This window comes from Cricetulus griseus, chromosome 4 (genome assembly GCF_003668045.3).
Source record: "Cricetulus griseus strain 17A/GY chromosome 4, alternate assembly CriGri-PICRH-1.0, whole genome shotgun sequence".
Taxonomy (NCBI): domain Eukaryota; kingdom Metazoa; phylum Chordata; class Mammalia; order Rodentia; family Cricetidae; genus Cricetulus; species Cricetulus griseus.
In genome coordinates, this window is record NC_048597.1 from 33,896,857 (window position 1) to 33,918,922 (window position 22,066).

At 41.6% G+C, this 22,066-nt stretch overlaps 1 protein-coding gene across 4 annotated transcripts in view; it reads right to left on the minus strand.

Moving 5' to 3' along the window:
- Positions 1-377: 377 nt before the first annotated feature.
- The window catches only part of Dcbld2 (discoidin, CUB and LCCL domain containing 2), a 65,971-nt gene continuing 44,282 nt past the window's right edge, over positions 378-22,066 (minus strand). For 3 of the 4 annotated variants that reach the window (XM_035444447.1, XM_027412455.2, XM_027412457.2), the window contains 11 exons: positions 21,661-21,794; positions 19,528-19,568; positions 18,505-18,720; positions 17,611-17,735; positions 14,032-14,182; positions 13,046-13,126; positions 12,769-12,894; positions 9,084-9,177; positions 6,525-6,574; positions 5,294-5,482; positions 378-4,243 (listed from right to left, as the gene is read on the minus strand). In XM_035444447.1, the coding sequence (XP_035300338.1) occupies positions 3,771-4,243; positions 5,294-5,482; positions 6,525-6,574; positions 9,084-9,177; positions 12,769-12,894; positions 13,046-13,126; positions 14,032-14,182; positions 17,611-17,735; positions 18,505-18,720; positions 19,528-19,568; positions 21,661-21,794 (1,680 nt within the window). In that variant the 3' untranslated portion in view covers positions 378-3,770. The remainder of the gene's footprint in view (positions 4,244-5,293; positions 5,483-6,524; positions 6,575-9,083; positions 9,178-12,768; positions 12,895-13,045; positions 13,127-14,031; positions 14,183-17,610; positions 17,736-18,504; positions 18,721-19,527; positions 19,569-21,660; positions 21,795-22,066) is intronic. The other variant, XM_027412456.2, reaches the window with a different exon arrangement.

Here is a 22,066-nt window from a genome sequence, read left to right on the forward strand (position 1 = left end):
AGTATACATAAAGAATTAAAAACCAGAAAAAGAATGAATGAAATACTGAAAAAACAGCTTATGTTGGGGGGTGAGTTAGTTGCTGATTTGGCAGGGGTCAGACAGTGAGGCTAGCTCATATCAGCACAGGGCCCAGCTTCGTAACTCCAAGCAGAATCTGGGCACCAGAGGACTCACCATATTCATGGGGTATTTTTCCCTCTTACCACATGGCCACAGGGACCTGGGCTTCCCAGGCTTGAAAAAGGGTAGAGCTGACAGGGGAGCAAAGGAGAAAAACTAATGGGAGCGTTTTGAAATGATGCTACAGGCACTATAATCTTGGTCATAAAAATGTGACCGTTGTCAGTGTTGAGAAAGTTGGCAGTTTATGGAGCTGATGTCAACGGTGTTTTATTTAATCCAAATAATCTGAGCAAGACACACATATAATTTATTAAAAACACATTAGAATCTTACTATTTTAAACAGCCTAAATTCTAGCAACATATACAGATATCAAGTGACTACAGTACATGCCGAGGTAAGAAAAATACATTCTGGGAGAATATAACTGACACTCAAGCCATTTTCACTTCCTCTGTATTTCAATACATGTTTTATTTTTACCATTCCTAGTGCCAAAAATGGAAAACAAGAGAAACTACACACAAGCTGGACTAAATAAAAATTGGTGCCACAGTTAACCTAAACACACTTGAACCATCCAACTCACTAGATTTTGCAGTTTAGGGACTTCAAGTTCAAAACCAAAAGGTAGAATTAACAACTCCTACACAGAGCTTCATCAGTTCTCCACAGAGGGTCTGGAAACCTCCCAGTGTCCCCCCATAGTCTCTGGGTTCTTTCTAAAGTGGTCTCGTCTGCCTTGGTTTTCTACTTTCCAGGTGACAATGCGGAGCCAAGGCAAAGAAGCTCCTACTCAATCCCTGACCACAGCTTTGTGGCCACATCCTTATTTAGTGCTTTGTCCCTGGGACAGGGAGAGGAGAAGCACATACATAGAACACACCATAACCATAATGACTGTATAAATTCTCTAAGTGAACAGCGAATAGACCATTGTTCAATGCAAAGTGCAAATAGTGAAACATGAATTAAATAACTGGACTAGACCTGGCACATTTGACAGGAACTACTTGGATCTAAACAGCATTTAATAAAATGCAAACCAGAATTCACAACCTCTTTAATCTGTACTGGTTCCAAGAAGCAAGCAACAGCCAAGTCGGTACAATTTTATGAAACCTCCAAAGGTCACGCTTGCCACACTGCTGTCTACATATTCCTATAAGTGTGTTATCTGGAAAAGAAAAACCAGATACACCACAGTGACTTAAGTATTTCAAGCAAAGAACTAAAAAACATATCAAGGAATTTGGTCAAGAAATGGTTCCTTTCACATTTTACTTGATTGTCTTCCAAAGCTCTGTATCAGACATGTAAGTGACCGAGAACCCAAAACAATCTATAATATAAAACCAAAGTAAAAATACAAAACCAGAAAAAAATCATTTGAATGAGGCTCAGCTCTTCATCTGCAAAGTTGAAAATATGTAAAAACAACCAGGTGTTTGTGAAAACCATTGGTAGAGTTCAAAGACAGCACAGTGGCAATATGAATCAAGTCTTACAATATCATACCAGAAAGCATGGAGAACTTATTTTTAAAAAGTTCTGGGGAAAGTTATCTGAGACACAGTTACACAAAATAGCAAGCTTCTTTGGGAAAATGACTTCATCTTCCAAATGTCTCTCTTAAAGCTACCAACGGGAATCTGACTCCAAGAAAACTCTATTCTGCATACTAAGCATGAAAAAAACAGCAAGTGGTTTACTTCGTTCCCACCTGAAAGGGGACAACTACATTGTGTGCTTTACACATTCTTTAATGTTTCAGTACAAGTTCAATATCTGTGCTTTTTGCTTCATTACTCTGAAACAAAATATGCATTGATTTTTCAGTGAGTGTAATGGTGCCTCAGTCTGCAAAATAAAAGGAAATTACAATAAAAACAACACAATTGGAGGAGGAGGAGACAACCTGCAGAATCAAACAGTTCTGTTTCTGAAGCAATGTTTTACAATACTGATGTATTTGTGGAAGGAAGCAAAGTCAATACTGTTTACCATTATCCAAATTTAGTCAAGTTTGTCAATATGTGTAACCTGGATGGTACAAGCTGAGAAAAATGACCAGGGCCTGATGGCCCAGTATACTTTAAAACTAAACCAACAAACTGGTTTGTGGACAGCAATACGAAGTTCTATGTCTACATCTGATGGCTCCTCGGTTATCTTGCCAGCCAACAGATGTTAGAAGGTGATTTCTGCACTACAGGCTAATTCATTACAATGTCTGATTTACCCTATCTGAAACAAGTGCAGGGCAGGCCATGCTCAAGCAGCGACAAGTAAGTTGCTGGGAAGAATCACATATAGTTCCGATGCTCTGCCATCGTTTGGCCAGGTCTGACACAAAGGACCACTTAGGTCTCCTCCCACAGAATCACACAGAACTGAAGAATGCATGTTAGCTCTTTTGTAGTACTAGGATTGAATCTAGGGCCTCACTCATGCTGTAGGCAAGCACAAGCCACTGAGACATATCCCCACACCCGTCTTATTTTGAGACAGGATTTTATGAGTGACCTAGGTTAATCCTGAACTTACGCTGTAGACCTCAAACTCTCACCTCAGCCTCCCAGGTACTTAGGACTTCAGGCCTGAGCCATCAATCAGGTCTAGTTCACATTGGTTTTCTTTTTCTTATATTAGTTTACTGGAGAAAATTGAAAAAAGGTATGACTGAAATTATAACATACCTTGGGACTCAGAGAAAAGTTTTGCATTTGGGCTTGTGTGTAGATAAAAACCAAGGAGGTTAATTAAGCTTTAGTCTCCAGTTCTTTCATAAAGTAATTTAAGTATCACCGCAGAGTGAAGCAGAAGGATTATTCCCTTTACTGCTTTTCTAAATTGTAAGTTGCTTCTCTCTCATCTCCATAGGAAGATGTAGACTTAACGACTGGGAGAGACTGCCTACTGAAAAAGAGGCCACCAGCATTTATAAACAAAGGTTTGAGCAAGGCCACAAGATGTCCTGGGTGGGATGAGCATAGGTGAGACCTGTGCCACCAGGTGTTAAGAACAGTGTCATCACACGAGAAGTCTGTCACCCAGTGTACTGCAAGGTAGGGTGCTCCAGCTATGCACCTTCCTAAGGAAATAAAGAGCAGTGTACATGGCTGCAGCTAGGACAATGTTTATGGATTGCTGTTTTGAAGAAAAAAGATTGCAGACAGTGATGCAGGGTGGAAAGAGGAGAACATGATAGTACCTACCTTTCACAAAGGGAGAATTTTCAAGCCATTTGATATTTCAAGAACAGTACCATGCATTATTGCCAGCAAGGCTTACAGAACCATCTCAAGTTCATTAATGTACCTGCAGCATTGGTAATAAATACTCAGTGATTTTTTTTTTCAGGTTCTTTGAAGTGCATGATAGGGAGTTTTTTCTGTATTAAAAATAGTGTTTTACAGTAGTAACAAACAGGATGTTTGAAATGTAACAGGCAAGCTGTAAATGTGCCACACAGTAACACCTTTAAAGCAAGATGACAAGATAAGTAGTTTCTTGTACCTCGGTCACCACATTCCCCTAACCACTTCAGTGACAGATACGTAATACATTCTACTATTACTACCACTACAAATGAAAAAAGCCATGTGCTTTAAATGGATGCTTTGTAAAAAGCAGCACCACCGTCAAAGGATTTCTTTAAAAACATCACACTTCTCATCCCCTCCTGCTCCTGCTACTTCCTGGGTGCTCTGTGGTACCTGGTACACCAGTTCCTCTGGGGCAGCGGCTGGCTTCCCGCCTTTCGGGGTGTCGTACTGAGCCCGGCCCGAGGAGGAGCAACTGTCAGTCCTGGAGAGGAGTGTGTTGTAAGTCCCCACTAAAGCGGGAGGCGGTTGGTTCCCTGCCGATTTGAAAGTGGATGTAGAGGGCAGACCAATTGAGGCTGTGGGATGCCCTGACATGTCCATGACGATCGGGGTCGCATACTCAGGCCCTGTTATGGGCAACGGTTCAGCATAGGCATGGTACACTTCCTGCACTGGAGAGTTGTAAGGATCTAGGTCCGCGTAGCCTGCTTCTTTTCCTTCTTCAGGCTTAAAGGTAGATCTTTGATGGAGTGTGCCAACAATTCCTCCCACGAGGGGCTGTGCGTATTCTGTGGGTACCACAAAACACAATGGGACACTTGTCTTATGAAAAAAGATTACGTAACTTTAAGGTGACAGCTACAGGTTGTACCAAAACCAAACATTACATCATGGAAATATGTTATCTAGCACCTTACAATAGTAACCTGACACAACAAAAAGCCGCATTCCTATACTTTTGCACCAAGTATTTGTGGATGCTCTTTAGCTTTAAAAGCAGTGCCTGAATGGAAGGAAGTGTTTTCTTGATGGAGTAAGCATGTGTCTTAGGAAACGTCACCTCCTTTTGCCTTTGGAGGCATCAGGAAACGGTTAGAATGGACAAGTACTAGGGCAGCAGCAGGATGCTACTGTCCTTCAGTTTTTCCTGGTCTCTTATTATTTTATGTACTGGTGTTCATGTACATATGGAGGCCAGAGGTCAACAACTGGGTATTATTTCTCAAGAGCTGTTCACTGTGTGTTTTTTTGTTTTGTTTTTTTGTTTTTGTTTTGTTTTGTTTTTTTTTGTTGAGACAGTGTCTCTCACCGAGACCTGGGGCTCACTTATTTATTGGGCTAGCAAACCAACCCCAAGGCTAATAGATATAATGCCCAGTGTCTTCAGAAAGGAATGCTTCAGTTTTATAACAGAATAACTAAGCAGAAATGATTTATTATCTCAAGGTTATCTTTTGAAAACATTAACCTTCAGAACACAGTTTATCTTATGTGTTTTTAATATGTATGATTCTTTGCCTACATGCATGCCTGTGTACCATGTTGTGTGCCTGGTACCTGCAGAGGTCAAAGAAGGGGTCTGATCACCCAGAACTAGAGTTACAGAGATGGTTGTGAGCCACTGTGTGGGCGCTGGGAATGGAACTCAGGTCCTCTGCAAGAGCCACAGGTGCTCGTAAGTGTTAAACTGTTTCTCCAGCCCCAAAATATAGGTTATCTTTAATTTATGAAAAAGATCAAACATATTGTAAATCTGAAAGTCCTTAGAACAAGCATAAGTGTTTTTTTGTTTGTTTGTTTGTTTTGTTTTTTTTGTGTTTTTTTTTTCGTAGTCTTACCTGCAGAATCAGCTTGTAGCACTGTGGTGACTTCTCTCGGACTCAAGTGACTAACTTCACTATTGCTGTATCGAACTGGAGTCTCCTCATGTTCCAGGGATTTGGCAGGGAGAAACTGCTTCACTCCTTTCCACCAACCTTCATTGTGATTGTAAGCCAGGGACCATGTATTACTTACAGAGACCAATTCTATAGAAATCAGGTTCATGTTTGAGGTGACTTTGCTTTGACAGAATGTCCAGCACAAAGCAGCAAATGGCAAAAGTCTTGACCCAATGTGCATGCAGAAATAAATCACTACTAATACATGGTCAGACAGGGTCATTTCAGGACTTTTAAAGAGCTTTTCTCAAAACCTCCAACACTTTTTAATTGTCCTTGGGCTGGACTGTTTAGCCAGAAGCTTTATATACTCTGGTCATAGCACTGACCTAGTAATGAGACTAGGAAGGGGATTTCAGCAATTCATATGACCAAGGCCTTCACAAGTTCTTAAAAGATCTGGATTCCACTGGTGATCACCATGGTAGAGTCACACACATATGTATACTGTTACTGGGGCCCTGGGCATTGTCTCCCCCCCCCCCCCCCCCCCCCCCCCGAGACAGGGTTTCTCTGTGGCTTTTGGAGGCTGTCCTGGAACTAGCTCTTGTAGACCAGGCTGGTCTTGAACTCACAAAGATTCACCTGCCTCTGTCTACTGAGTGCTGGGATTAAAGGTGTGTGCACCAATGCTTGGCTGGTCCTTGTTTCTCAGTGGTTACACAGACCACATGGAAGGCTGGTCTCCTCAAGAGGAATAATTGCAGGAAAAAAACAACTTTACAGAGGAAAAGATAACAATGGGTGTTGCAAGAAATTTATATTCCTCCTTTTATTATTTATGAAACAAATGGTGGAAACATGTTAATTTATTTTTTTCTAATGACTTATTTTTATTTTTGTTCATTGGTGTTTTATATGTATGTATGTCTGAGTGAGGGTGTCAGATCCCCTGGACCTGGAGTTACAGACAGTTATGAGCCACTGTGTGGGTGCTGGGAATTGAACCTGGGTCCTTTGGAAAAGCAGCCAGTGCTCTTAACCACTGAGTCATCTCTCCAGCCCAAGTATGTTAATTTCTAACTGAGGCATCATCACTAAGGGTCTGAGAACATTTTCCTCCTCCCGCTCCACACCCAGCAGAGGAAAGATTTCTTTCTGATTAGAAGACGCTAAGTCCACAAGTTACCTGCCCGATCCCAGTGTGGTAAGTCATAGGTGCCTTCTGTTTTCTTCTTTCTGAAATTAAAAGTTAGAAGACAGTGAATCCTCTAGTAAAAAATCTCCCAAAGAGCAGCACAGACAGCAGTTATGAACTAGTCAGGAGCACGTGGTCCTTTGGCTCAGATAAGGTTTGAGCCTCTCATACTCCTAATGTACAGACATCTTCACCCATGCAAGCCCAGTGAACAACCGTATCGATATCTGTCACTAGCAGTGACAAGCAGTGTTGGGGGGAGGGGGTGAGAAGGCTCCTGCAGGCTTGGAAGGCCCTCCAGAGTCTGTGAGGAAGAAAAAGGCCCACGTACGATGAACACGTCTATTCCCAGCCTACTTCCCCACCCTCTCAATTCTGATTTGTCCTTGCCAGGAGTACTACTGTCTGTTAAGAATCACTATTTACCCAGAGCCTTTTACATCAGGAAACCAGCAGTGAAAAAAGGACATTTTCAGATACAGGGAACAATCTCACTGGGGCTGGGGAGACAGTTCCACTGGTAAAGGGGCTTGCCATCAAGCCTGAGGACCTGAGTTTCATCATCCTAGAAGCCACAGGGTGGAAGGAGAAAAACAGATTCCCACAAATTGTCCTCAATGTGCACATGTGTGTCGTGGTATATGTACAACTATATACACAGGATACAAATGTAAAGATCAAGCCAGATCAAATTCCAGCAAACAAAAGGGAGGTGGTCATGAAGTTCCAACCCCTCTGAGGAGTTGTTGGTAATTAAAAGCTACCAAAAGAGGGAGAATTAGTTTTCTTCAGAGGTGTGGTCCCTGGTAGGTGGATGGCCACACACCCAAAAGTATACAAACACTGATTTAGTTGGACAGGTGTGGACAGATAATATTGAGTGGGTATGGAATGAAGGGAGGTTAGATCTGGGAGGAGTTGGGATGAGGGTGAGTATGATCAAAGTGTAATTATGTAATTCTCAACTAATAAAAATACACATTATAAAAACAAAAAAATATTACTACTTACTCAGCTGTTTACAAAGAAAACCCAGCAAATGAAAGGCCATTGATAGAATTGTGCAAATCTAATCTAACTAAAGTTAGTGTTTACAGTCAGGCTACCAAGAAAGCAGAAATTACTCTGCTTTACATATGAGGATACACAAAGCTGTAGGATTTGTTTGAGATCACCAGTGTGGTTTTCATAAAGATCTCAAGCCATTTATTTCCCTGCTGGGATGTATAGATCTTTAGCACATGGGTTGCACATGGTACAAGGTGGCAGCCAAGTATTCAAATATTTGTTGAATGGTGAGCACATGAAGTCATCTGCTTTCTCCATCAAACCTGTCCTTCCTGCTACTAGTCACACTCCAAAAGCCAGAAATGGCAGCCCACCCCAGAATAATGCTGCATCTCCCTTCGCATGCACTAGTCTTGCACCCTTCTGCCATGCTGTAAAGCATGTCCTCTCTGTAGAAGCATGGTGCTGTCCTTCTGCCTGACCAAACAGTTCCATACTCATCTGGATGCCTCTTCTTACCTCTTTACTATTCACCTGACCCAACCCTGTCGCTTTCTACAGTCATCTGATTAAAACCAGTCAGTTTAACACCAAATGCTTTCTAATCTATACAACAGAACCAGAAAGCCCTTCCTGACCCAAGCTCAGAGAGTGCCTCCATAGTTACATTGGTACACCCCCATGCCAGGCTCATAGGAGAGGACTCACTGCTTATTCTATAGCCTACCATCTCATCTCTGTCTTGTCTTAAGCAATTCCCCCAGTTTAGTCTATTCTTAACTGTGATAAGACTGTGAATGCCTGTCTCTCTACAGGATTCAGATGTTGGAATCCTAACCCCACATGGTGATAGTGTTGGCAAGTGGGGCTCTTGGGAGGGATCAGGTCATGATTTCATTGGAATCAGTACCCCTAGAAGAGGCCTAAGGGAGCTTGTTCACCCCTCCTCCACTGTCTGACCCACAAAGGGGTCTCTTGAGCCACTCCTGTGCCAGCACCTCTTGTTCCAATTCTCAGTCTCCGGAACTACAACAAGGAAACTTGTTTTACAAACTATCTGTTTTATGGTATTTTCTTCTTGAAACCTGAACATTAAGACATCTACTCTCTTCTATCTGGGCAGATCCCATTTCTTTAGGCAAAACATGAACTGTCCCACCTGAAGAGAGGGTTTCAGGCTGACTTTCATGGTCTTCTGGGTAATTCATTTATATAACACTTATATGTTTGTTATTTTGGTCAGCCAACCCCACTAAACATGTTAGAGAAGTCAACCAGTCAAATTTTTTCAGTATTACTAAATAGCTGTATGTCACTGTTCATCTTAATGTATAGATGCTAATGTACAATGTAGACCTCACTTACCATGAGAGCTCCACAGTAACCAACTGTCCTTGGAGCTGAAGGAGAGACCTGGTGTTATTCTAGTGACTATCCTAACAGGTGAATGTACTGGACTTCCAGTATTATATATACCTAGGGTCTGTTTCCCATCATTGCATGTCTCCGAGGATCAATCATGTAAACAAGCTTGTTACTGACCTGTTTCTCCAGTGCCAAGCACACACCAGAATGAGGATGAGTGTGGTGAGGGCCATGACCAGCACAGGAACAAGAACGGCAGCCAGTGCGACATCTGAAGTCATAAAACAGAACAACCACATTAACCCGTGGAGCAGAAATCGTGAAGGAAAAGACAGAAGTTGAACCAGATTATCATAGCTCAATACTTTGTCTCAAAGAATCTTAAACATCATTATGAAACAAGGCTGGTCACAAATGGGTGACACAGCCTGTGGACAGTTCCTTCAGCATGCTCCCCGTTCTATCTGTGCACATGTTTGAAAGCAGTCTAGGCTTTAAATTGCCAAAAGTTGAAAGACAAATGATCAACCAGAAAAGCATCTCAGGTATACATAGTTGAGTATGTTTTGTAAGATATCACAGGCCAAAAACGATGTAATAACAACTTCATGGTCAACTAGCAATCCGTCAAGAAAATAAAAGCAAGACTCTACTGCAAAGAAATGCCAGTTAAAACCAAAACGAGGTTCTACTTTTGCTCAAGATTGGCAGCCATTAAAAGAAGAATGGGCATTTTGAGGAAGGATAGCAGGAAACAGGTTTGTTGATAAGAATATGAATACTGTATTTCTGATTGCTGTTTTGAGGCAGTATGTATAAGAAGCCATTAAAAGCTGCCATTCTACATCATGAACTTATCCTTGGGAAGACATCAAGACATTCAAAGAAACATCTTCAAAGTTTCCCATTCTAATTTCTGCAGAAGAGTGAAACCTGGAATCCGAAGATCCAGTGATGAACTGTGCTATCTTCACCATAGATGAGATAATCTAGCAACTGAAAATGATGTTGCAATATCAAGACAAAGTCTCTGTAGATATGGCCAGGTAACAGTGGAGCCAAGCACAGAAAGCAATCTGTGTGTAAATAGTCAGAAATGCACTTGATGCTGGAGTGGACAGGGATGCAGACATCACCTTCCATCCTCATCACGTCCCACAGAAAATGGTCTGCTTAAAGCTACTTGGAATACTAATTCCTTCCTTCTCCTCTCAATCCTCTGCTGCCAGTGAGCAGGACAGGAGCAGCAAATGCTGACAAGTCACTGGGCTCAGAGCAGCCACTGCGAGTCTAACCCATAGCATCTCCTTTACTCTTCACTCCACTGCACCCAAGAGAGGAAGAAGCACACCACAGAAGAGGGACCAGGAGAGGGTGACAGTAAGGTCAGGTACTTAGGAAGCAGATGCAGGTACCAGGTCCAGGGGAAGGGACTCCGTGGGCAGCACAGAAGGCTTCCTTTACAAAAGCCTTGGACAGAGGCTATTGGTTAAGTCTGCAGGCTCCTCCCAAAAAGGGATTTTCCTTTTCATAGTCTCCACCTTGTAAAGGTGGAGGGGAAACGTGGGTGAGTGGAAACTCCCTTGGTCAAGTGTTTGAGAATATGAGGAGTAGCTCACTGGAGGCATCTGTAAGATTGCCATCACACATCTGACCACAGCATGACTTTCTCCAGGAAACCAAATGCAGGAGGAGGAAGAGGAGTAGTAGCAATAGTAGTAGATAAATTAAAATCATGCCCGAGGCCAGGAAGCCCTCAGAAATCAGAAAAATAAAAACGTCCTTTCCTTAATTTTTTTTTTTTTTTTTTTTTTTTTTTTTTTTTTTTTTTTTTTTTTTTTGAGACAGGGTTTCTCTGTGGCTTTGGAGGCTGTCCTGGAACTAGCTCTTGTAGACCAGGCTGGTCTTGAACTCACAGAGATCTGCCTCCTCTGCCTCCCGAGTGCTGGGATTAAAGGCGTGCACCACCACCACCCGGCTTTCCTTAATGTTTTTAATAGCTGGATGGAACAGTACAGGTGTATATACATGACTAGTCTAATTAAAGCCCTGACACCACGACCTCTGCCTAGACACAGGCGCTAGTGAAGTAGCTGCCTTGTAAGCACAAGGTCTTGAATTCAGTCTCCAGAACCCATGTTAAAAACACAAAAAAGCTCGGAGTGTTGGCGACGTGGTGGAGGCTCGCTAGCCAGCTCCGTTGGCAAGTTCCAGGCCAGAAAGAGACCCTATCTGACAGAAAAGGTAGATGGCGCCCAAGGAACACAACTGAGGTTGTCTTCTCATCTTACGTAAACACAAACAGTTCAGCTTATATTCAGAAAAAGCATTGTACGTTTGCATTACTATTGGGAACCTGGGAGTGGTTCCTGGGATATGCTCAGCTCTATTTGCCTTGAGTACTCTTGTTTCTGTTTAGCTTTTCCTACCCCACGAGGAAGATGAAGACAGGAAAGAAGCTCATGTATGGAAAGTTGGAGAAAGTTATCTGATTTACATAAAATTTTTAGAAAACGAAAGCAGTTAAATTCCAGAAGGGGCAGGTGGGGCGCTACTGTGGATTAGGCACCCTCTAGTGGCTGGAGGGTAGTGACTAGAGAGGGAAACATCAAGATGAAAGAAAACAGACCAGGCCAAGACTTCCCACCCAAGATTTTTAAGTACAAGTAGAGAATGCCTGAGAAAAGCCAGTGATACACACGGGAGTCAGTGCAGTTAAAGGTCCTATAGGTGGCTACACGCTTTATGTCCCAACAGTTTTGGGGCTTTCTTTCAGCTAACTCCACTTCCACTCTTGATACACTTTTTCTTTTTTTTTTTCATAAACTGTCTCTCCACTTTTATTTCTAACTGCGTGTCCCTGGTACAACCCTCAGTGTGGAGACATAAGAGTCTGGGATCAGTCCAGTATCTCTGAACCCAGAACCACAGCCTGGCACCAAGCATGCTTTTCCTTCTTTCTCTCTTTTTCAGATGTCCTATGTGTATCCCCCCACCCCCCAGCTGCTCATCCTGCTTGCCAGCTCTCTCTTCTCCTCTTCTCCAACCCTCTGACTCTGCAGCTGTGCAGATTTACAGCTTGCTGCCCTGCTGTTTCCTTCTCAGGATGTTATAAAACCATCCCAGAGCTTCGCACTTTTATTAATGAGACAGGACCTAGTGTTTCCCCTAGTAATTCGTTCTTTTCCACACTTTACTGAAAATGAGCGGATTTCATCTGTTAGCGCTGGCCGGAATTCTCCTATGACACTAGCACTTTATTTTCTGAATTTAACTGAAAATTTTCTTTTCAACAAGTAAAAAGAACTGCAATGGTTTGTGCCTTTTAACACTGTACTCATATTCTTCATACAATTTAGAAGTAATTCTAATGTTTGAATGAATAATCAGAAAAAAATTACAAATGTATAGAAAGCAGAGGGTTTTTTAAAAATGAGAATGTTACTTGAAGTATGTGTTTTTTTACCCCAAAGTCCTATTTTTGTTTCATCCTCTCCTCTATTAACTTTCCTGTTTGTAAAGTAACACATACTGTGGGCAAAAAAGCTTGTTTACTGCTGTGGCTTAATCAAGCCTAGAAGTGATACACATCTGAGCTTGAGACAGTGTGCTTAGTTGATGATGGGCGTCATACAGGCGGCCTACAGAACAGCCCAGAGCAATAGTTAAGCATCAGGCTTTTATGTACCAGAGGAACAGACTTAGGTACATGAGGGCTTTTCCCTTAAGAGAGAAGTTCATTTTCTTTGTATGAGCAGCAAAAGTACAGATGAAGTCTGTGAGCTGGAGAGCTGGAAACCCCGAGTTGAAAACAAGAACCCCCACCAGGTAACAGTGTCTGCGCCTGGTCTAGTCTGCCTACCTTTGGTTACATTGGGAGTTACAGTTGTATTTTTTATATCAGGAGTAGCAGTTGTCTGTGCTGTCTGTGCAGGAAGTTCATTCCTACTTCGAGGCTGAAGTGCTTGGTTAAATTTAGGTACACGACCTTGAAAAAAAGTTTGAAGAAATCTTTATTTTTTTATCATTAGCAGCTTGATAAGGTAAGTTGATTTTTATAATGTTTTAGATATATAGGACATTATGTCACAAATCCAGGGCATATCAAACTCTCATATTAAAAGCAGGCATACGTTTACCTAGTTTGGGAGGAGCTGTAGTGTTCTTGAGGTTATTGCTGTTCCGAGGTGGTGGAGGCTGAGTAAGCTTTGGAAGACGGCCTTAAAAATGGTTTAGAAATGTTTACACATCATGCCTTAAAAAAGTCATAGTTTAAAAAGACTGATGTTAAATGGTCAACATTTCCTAAACCAATTCTGCAGAGCAATTTGAAATCTCAAAATCCAGATGGATAATTACACTCTACATCAAATACAGAAAAAACTAAGATTTCCCAGTGTTTAAATAATCATTAATAGACACTTAGAAGAATGCTGGAGAGCAGAAGGCTTCTTCATAGCTATAATTCAGTGTATGTTATATCCAGTGCATTTAATACATATGTATGGACAGCTAACTACATCAGGCACAGTGGGAGTTTTGTGGGACATAAGAGTAAATTATAGCCAGGTGGTGGCACATGCCTTTGATCCCAGTACTTGGGAGGCAGAGGCAGGCAGATCTCTGAGTTTGAGGCCAGCCTGGTCTACAAGGTGAGTTTCAGGGAAGCCTTGTCTTGAAAAGAAAGAATAGTAAATAACATTAAAATGTTATAAAATATTGAGTGAATTATTACAGATTTTAATTATTTAGAAATAAAAGTTCCTTATGCTAAGGCTGTTGTTCAAATCTCCAGCGTATATATGTGGCCACACTAAAGGTGATGAGACTCTTTAAGACTAGAGTCAGGACAATGCTGCCTTTTCATTTGTATTTTAAAACCATTCTGATGGTCAGCTTTTTATAAGGAACACAGAGGAGCAATTCCAACCAGAGAGAGGACTTTGAAAGGTTTCAGATACAAAGAAATGAAGTGGCAGAGAGGACCATTACCCTGATCACTCTATCTGAGAACATGTACAGAAATGTCACAGTGTCCTCTATAGGTGATTACCAAGTGTCAGTTAAGTAGGAAAATTGAAAAGGGAAGCAGTGTAGACCGCTGATATACACACTGGCGCTTTACCTTTGAGAGTAAACTGACATCCGAGGAGTTCCACTTTCATGGCAATTTTCTGTTGCCATTGGACAGGGTTCACTCTAATGAAACGTGCAATAATTGGTGGCAAAAAGTTATTACGAACATCCTTGTGATAATCTTTGTTTCCTTGAAATATCTTTAAAAAATAACAAAAATTGGTATTTTACATCAAAGAGACCAGAATTGGACTGCTCCATTTAAGCATGTTCATCTTAAAGTATGTTCATCTTAAACATCTGTAAAGTATGACAATAGAACAGACTGCTCAGAAAATGCCTTAATTACAATTTGGAAAAACAATGATTAAGAAGTTGCACATTTTCCACTGGAGTCTATATTAGGGAAACACTCATTATAAAAATGCTTTTACAACAGCTTAAGAACTGAACAGAAGAGCTAACCTGGCAATTCGGGAGAAATTTCCATTGCAGGGACATAGTTAATTGTATCAATAAACTATCAGCCCCAGTCCCTGTGGAATTAATGATTATTTAAAGATATTGATTTTATTTTCAAAGTGAAAAACAGCTGATCACACAAGGGACTGGTTGAATTGCTTTACTCATGTACATTGTCTTCTCCCTCTGCTGGACCTGAACACAAGACTAGCAAATGTACACAAGCTGTTACCTCCACCTGCTGGACCAACTGCATTATGACATTCCCGACATCACAACCCCAGTTGTTGCTTACTTAAGAAGCAATAACTCTGAACAGTGTTCTGTCTATATAGTGACTGTAACTAAACAGCTAAAAATGCATTACATAAATACTCTGTAAGTAAAAACATGATTTAAAGTGATCATCTCATTCCCTCATCTCCATCAGCTCTTAACTTACAAAGTATTTTCATACATTTGCTATAAATTGTCTGCAAGGCAGGGCACAGAAAGAGTGACCCATAGAATAAGGGTGACCAGTGGCAGGGAGCTGACTTGACTGAGTCCTCTGACTTAACCACTGGAGTGCACTAAGTTAAGCAGGGCCTTGCTTTCCCCTCATGCCAAATCAACAAGGTCCATTCTATTGCTACCTAAGATGAGAATATGCACACACTTGACAAGCCAGCTCCGAGTATGATAACTATTTTTTTTTTGACCCATCTACATGTAACTAGATTATACACTTTTGGAGATACATTAGGAGCTAAAGGTTTGCTCTGAGAGTCCAATAACCTCCACTTCTGTAAACGTCTATGGTTTCCTCAGATACTGCTCTGAAATGGAATAAAGGCAGATCCTTTCACTTTTGGTATCAGAGAACAGGAACTAACTGAAACATCATTTTGGGGCAAAACTATAGGCAAGGGCTGGGGATGCAGCCCAGTTGGTAGAGTGCTTGCTTATGTGCACAAGCCCCAAGCCCAACCCCATCACCACATAAGACTGGCTGGGGAGGAACATGTCTATAATCCCAGACTGCTGGTGGTAGAAGCAGAAGAATCAGAAGTTCAAGATCATCCTCAGCTACACAGCTTAAATCCAGGCTGGACTATATGAGACCCTGTCTCAAAAGCAAAATGCCATAGTTGGTCTACCAACATTTACTGAGAATCCAGTGCACAGGGAGGTTTGAAGATGCCCTTGGGAAAAATAAAAACAGAAATAAAGCCGTATGCAAGGAGTATGTCATCTGGGGCATTAGCTCTCACACATTCTCTCATTCTCCCTACACACAAGCGTATACAAAGATGGTGTAATATTAGAAAGCAACAGATTATGAAAGTTTAGGAAATATACTGATCATGTTTTCTGAAATAAAATCAAATTTAGGGTTTGTATTTATGTGCAGACTTAAATGACACGCGAAAACAAATACATCAATCACCCAAGAAATGAGCAGAAGGACAGATTTGAGGGAGAAGAAAGACTATTTTTGACGAAAATCAATGTAAAGATGTTCTCTTCTGTCTGTAACCGAGTGGCAGGAACTGGACCTCAGCCATAAACAACTGAGAAAATGGGAAAGTGCATGAGAGTAGTTCTCAAGACACTGGCAACAGGCAGCAGAGGGTAAGAAACACAGACAAGGGAAACATCCAAGATGAGCCCTGCTTATCAGTGCTCACTGGTGAATTTCCAGGTCACAGGGCAAGAGGACCCCATCTGGAACCTGCTGCTCTTTCGGTGGAGCAGACAGAGCCAGAGACCATGAGGCCAACGGACATCTAGAATTCCAGGGCTAGACTTTAGTAGAGTGAGGAGCTGGAGAGGAACAGAGTGACTGACAGCAGGAATGGATGAGCTAGAGAAAGGCTACCAGGCTCTGCAAGGGGATTTCCCTTCAGTCCTCGGCCATAGGCAAAGACACAGTTTAGAGTGAGAAAAAGAACCCCAGGACCATTAGAACAATCTTAAGTTAACACAGGCTTGAAAACACTCCACATCTCTAGGACACACATTGGAGAAATTTCATAACACATGGGATGTTGTGTTATGGAGGCTGGCAAGTTAGAACCCAAAGCTGCTCATTCCTGCCTAGCAATACTTAGAATCAAGACCTGAATAGAAAAAAAAAATGTTTCCCAAAAGCTTAATTGCATTCCAGAAGAAAGCAGAAACACATAAAGGACTAATAATGATAACCAAAAGCACCCAGCAGTCATCAATGGCATGGCGGCTGGCACTGTGAAATGTAAGATAAAGTTATTGGATAAGTGCACCAAAACCATACCTATGAAGGTGAAAATAAAGAAGGGAAAAATACAGTATTGAAGTTAAAAATGCACTAAGATGGGGCTAAAAGATTAGACATTGCAGAAGAAAAAGACAATGGAAAGGAAAAAAAAAGGAAATCTGCAAACTGAATCATGGAAAGGGTTAAAGAATGAATGCCACTGTGAGATCGCCCCAAGAGATTATGAAGTAAGTGGGTGAGAAAGCATTTGAAGGAAAAGCCTGCAAGTCTCATGGACAGAAAATGCCATCAGCTCCGACTCCACATGGCATTCATCGCCCTGGAGGATGGAGATTCCTCCACTTAAAGATCCTCTCAAGGATCACAGGCTGGAAACCTGGGAGTGGCACAAACACCCAGGTGAGACACTTGCAACTCCTCTTCCGTTTTCTCACCTGCTTGGCTGACTCCAGAGTTTCCATCATACTAAGCAAATATACTAAGCAAACATGTCGTAAGTATTCCTGGAAACTGGGAACTTTGCACATAGGAAAACTGACGTGTACTGACACAGAAACTGGTGAGGTGATCTTTAATGTTTTTTAGCCTTTGGCTCTGACTCCCTTCCCTCTAGCCTATAGTTGAAATCTGAGAAGGAAGTCAAGATACCATTATTTAGGGGACTTTACAGAGACAAGAAGTTGAATGTAACTGCTTAGAAGTGCCTACTCTGAGAGCCAAAATTACTTAGATAAAAATTCAGTACCATAAATGAGTACTTCTCACATACTTCCAAAGACCTGGAATCACTGGCAATTTTCTAAGCCTATTCATAAGGTGAAGACAGTAACAAACTAAACCTGGAATACCCAGTGGAGGGCAGTGTAAGACGTGATAGTTAAGATTAACTAGAGAGCTTCCATAACTTCCAGCAAAGGCCCACATTACCTTGTCCTGCTCCATACCAGGCTCTCTATACACAGTCCATCTCTGCCCATCGTCACTGTACAGAACTCTATAGGCAGACACATAGTAATTGTGTTCTACCATGGTAGATCCAGTGGTTACAATACCTGGGGAAGAAAGAGTTGTTCTCATTAGTGAACAGGACAGATGCCCAAAGTCAGCTGTAAACACCTCCGATGCACCCTGTGAGCATTCCTGTCTATGGCTTGTTTGCATCTCGGTGGGCAGTTTTTATCATAATAGCTACTAAGGCCCTGGCTTTGCTCCTTTGGAGATACAGGAAGAATTATGGGCACATGCAAGGGAAGAACTATTGTGCCTTTGCAGCTTGTATTCATACCATTAGACGCTACATTTCAACTACTAAGAATGTTTTTTCTGGGGAAGAACATTAACCATGATGATTGGTATTTTCAGTAGCAAGGCAAAACTCATCTTTTAACAAAAGCCTCTAAACCAATCTCAATTATCATGATTGCTGCTAAGTTCACCTAAACTAAATTTATAGTCAGCAATGTGGAATGTAAGTTACTTCTAGCTCTTAAAATGCACTCTCCTTAATTATAAATTCCTTAAAAACTGTAAGAGACTACTATTTTAGAAGTCTCAAGAGATTATGACCACTCAAAGACCACTTTACTAAAACTCTACCTTACATGGATCATATTAAAATAAAACAGAACTATTAAAAATTAATGGAAATTCCTCTTTTGGCAAAATTTATAAAAGCATTCCCAGCAACATTAACACCTGTGAAGAAAACTAAAGCTGAAGCTATCTAAGTTTCAGTGACCTAGTTTCTGAAAACTTCAGCTGTCATGGGGTTTCCAAATCAAACCAGTGCTAACAGTGCTGCAGAAAGCCACGACTCCTAACCTGTTATTTTCTTCTCCTTATTCAGGTCGATTTGCAGCCACTGATGCTCATCAGTGGCAAAAGCAGCCCAGGGAGGCCCAGGTTTTCTCAGCCTGGCCTTCTCCGGCTTCCAGCTGTTCTCCTGCCCCATGTGGTCAGTCCACTCCAGCACAGATGACGCTGTTATCTGGGGATCGGCAATCACACCCGATTCCATCCCCAGAGTCCCATAACAGCCTGGAGTAGAGAGAAAACTCAACTGGGTTTCTAGAGGTCAATTTGGAATCTCTACAACAGTGCACACCTGAGCAACTGCTTCCTGGGCCTCGTGCTTTGCTGCTGATGGGGGACCGATTCTGAACATCCCACGCTCCCCGGCAGATACTAAAATCTGCAAATCTCAAGTCTTTTATATAAAATGGGACAGTACTGGCACAGAGTGCGCTCTCTGTCAACTTTATGTCACCTCTGGGCTACTTACAATGCCAAAGAAAATATAAATGTGATATACACAGTTGTAACACTATATTGCTTAGGGAAAAACAACATGGGAAAAAAGTCTACACAGCATAGAAACAAGATTCCCTCTAAATCTTTCCAATCCGTAGGTGTGAAAGCCATGGGTTTGGATTTGGGGGTGGACTAGATGTAGTTACAAGCATTAGCTGTTAGTCTGTGGAGATACGCTACATTGTCTCTGGGGTGCCCAACGTCCTCCTGGACCTCTCCTAGGTTTTGCTCATGTGTTGTATCTTCTCGTAAAGCCTTCCCTGTCTGACTTCCAGCTTTCAGGCAAGTGGAATGAATGGGTTCTTTCTTCACAAAAGTTCAAACCATGTTCTCAAAGGGATCATACTTGCTTAGAATTCCCTTGTGACTAGTGAACTTGGATTTAGTCTATACATAATTAGGTCCCTATTTTACTCCTGGTGTTCTCGAAAGCAAACGAGAAAGAATAAGCAACTCAGCAGTCACCAGGTGCCTGGTGGTGCTCAATACATCAGCTATTACGCAATGATGATGCCAAGTCCATGGAAGGCTTACCACTTGTCTTGAATGTAAACAGACTTGGAGATAAATAGCCCCTGAAAGAGAGAAAGGGTCTCATGTGATACTCAATTAACATGTAGCTTCCTTACATTCATTATAGTGAAATGTTACTTCCCTGTGTTTAAAGCGCTAAGAAAAGCCCATCACTACAATTCAGATAACATGCATTTAAAAGTTCTTTCCTAAGTAAAACAACTTGTGAAATTAACATGAACAACTTTTTCTATAAGTCTCTAGCATTTAGATTCACACACAATTGTACAAAGTGCCACGTAACCTTTAATTCTTATTTTATTTCTTTCTCATGAAATAAATGCATAAAACTTCTTTTCTCTGTAATTGTGGGGAAGAACACGAAGAGGTGTATTTTAGAGAATAAGGTGAGACACACTAGATTTGGCTACTAGCAAAAGAAACTGCTTTTCCCTTGGAGAACATCAACATGTCTGAGAGTGAGCTGCAATGTCACATCTGGACTTCAAAGGAATGGCCAGAATGGGTGAGCTGATAAGGATGGAAGGGTCAGCCAAGAGAAGGACTTGCCCTGTTACAGGACAGAAGAACACTTAAGACTCCAGGAGACCTGGAGGATGCTCAGTTACACTTTTCCCTTAACACATTGTTCAAATGGCCACAAGAGGATGCAAATCATTTTTTATTTTGTCTGAGATAGGGTCTCTCTCATCAGCCTACACTGGCCTTGAATTTACAAAATAGCTCAGCTTGATGGTGAACTGCCAATGCTCTTGCTTCCACTGCCTAAGCCTGGGAACTGCGGGTGCACACCACAACACCCTTCTTGTGTTGTATCCAAGTTGTCCCCTGATGTCTGTGGAAACCAGTTCCAGGACATCTCATACTCCCTGGAAGATATCAAAATCTGCAAATGTCCAAACATCTTATGTACTATTGGTACATAACCTACTCTCTGTCAACCTGAAGTCTTCCCTGGGTTACTTACAATGCTAAAGAAAATCTACTTTTTTACACATGAAGGAGAAACTACACATGCCTCCAAACTCTAAAGATAAAAAAATGAAAAGATGTTCATAAAATCTTTGTTTTGTAGCAGAAAACAAAAGGAAGGTAGCAAGCCTCTTTTGCATTGCAATAGGCTAAGAATATTTTCTATGCAATTAAAAGGCTGTGGATAAAATAATGAGGAAGAGACATGTTTTTGTTTGTTTTTAGAGACAGGGCTTCATTGTGTAGTTCAAGCTGGCCTCAGACTCAACCCTCTGCATCTGCCGTCCCCATTCTAGGAATACGGGTATGTGCCTGCACGCCTGGCTACTAGATGGATTTTCAAAGAAAAGTGTTCTGTTACTCTATCATGTCCTGGATATGCACCATGAGCTTTCCTTCTAAAAGGAAGCAGGGTGCAGTGAGGATTAGTACAATGCCGGCAGGACTAAGCACATGGAAGAAGCAAGATTTTAGAAGCAGACTGCTAATACTGTATTTGTATTTAATGTTTCAATTGGCCCTGATTTGGATGCCTTGTCTATGTTTTACAAAATACCTGAATATTGTAGAGACTAAGAAAATCCATGTTCACTACTCTTGTGACGAGGAGCTTTACAATACTGCCTCTGCTTTATGTCAAAATTTATTTTCTTTAACTATTTCAGTTAGCCTCAGTCCACTCTGGGCTGCATAAACTACAAGGACCATGGTTTTATCTTCTGAATCTTATCTTCAAAGAAAGTATGACCTTGTCCAGAAGCTCCTAGACTCTTACTCCAGACTGTTTCAAAGCAAAGAAAAGCAGCAGTGGTTGCGAAGGAAATCTCTGCACAGCAGAACAAGACAAGCAGTGCAGAACAGCTGAGCCACTGGGAAGGACACCTCCATCCTGCTGGCCTGCACTACAGGCTGGGTGTGCAGTGAGCTCCAGGATTCCAGTTTCTGTGAGCTGTCACCCATACTGGGGTGAGCTTTGGTGATGAAGCTCCTTTGACTAATTTTTGTTCCTGTAAGGAACCTGTCACCCTATTCCTGATAAAACTCATTGGTTCACCACACTGGACTATGGTGCTGTCATTCTTCTGGCATTTATGTCTCCCCAAGAATAGTGTCACATAACTCCATCCCCCAGAATGCTTACTGAAAAAAATGTGCACTTACACCATGGAAGTGACGTTGTTAGCCAAAGAGCTTTCATAGTATGGGGTACCTTTGCTAATCACAACACTGATCTGGCCACCTAGGACATTCGACACTACTCCTGCGTGGATTCCAGCCATGCACAATGGTGAAGACTTGAAAAAAAAAAAGAAAACAAACCAAAAAGCAAATGAACTTTTATTCTAATTATTCATAAGCAAGATACTTGTACTTTTTCATGAAATTAGCTGATCTGGGCAGGTTCTCAGAAACACATGTTATTGTAACAAAACACATTTTTAGCAGAAGAGTTAGGTTTTACTATAGAGGCATCATTTCAAACACATGAAAAGACAAGAGACACATAGTACATATGCATCTTGGGACAATCAGGTGGCATCCTAAGCACTTCTGAGTTTAAAATAAC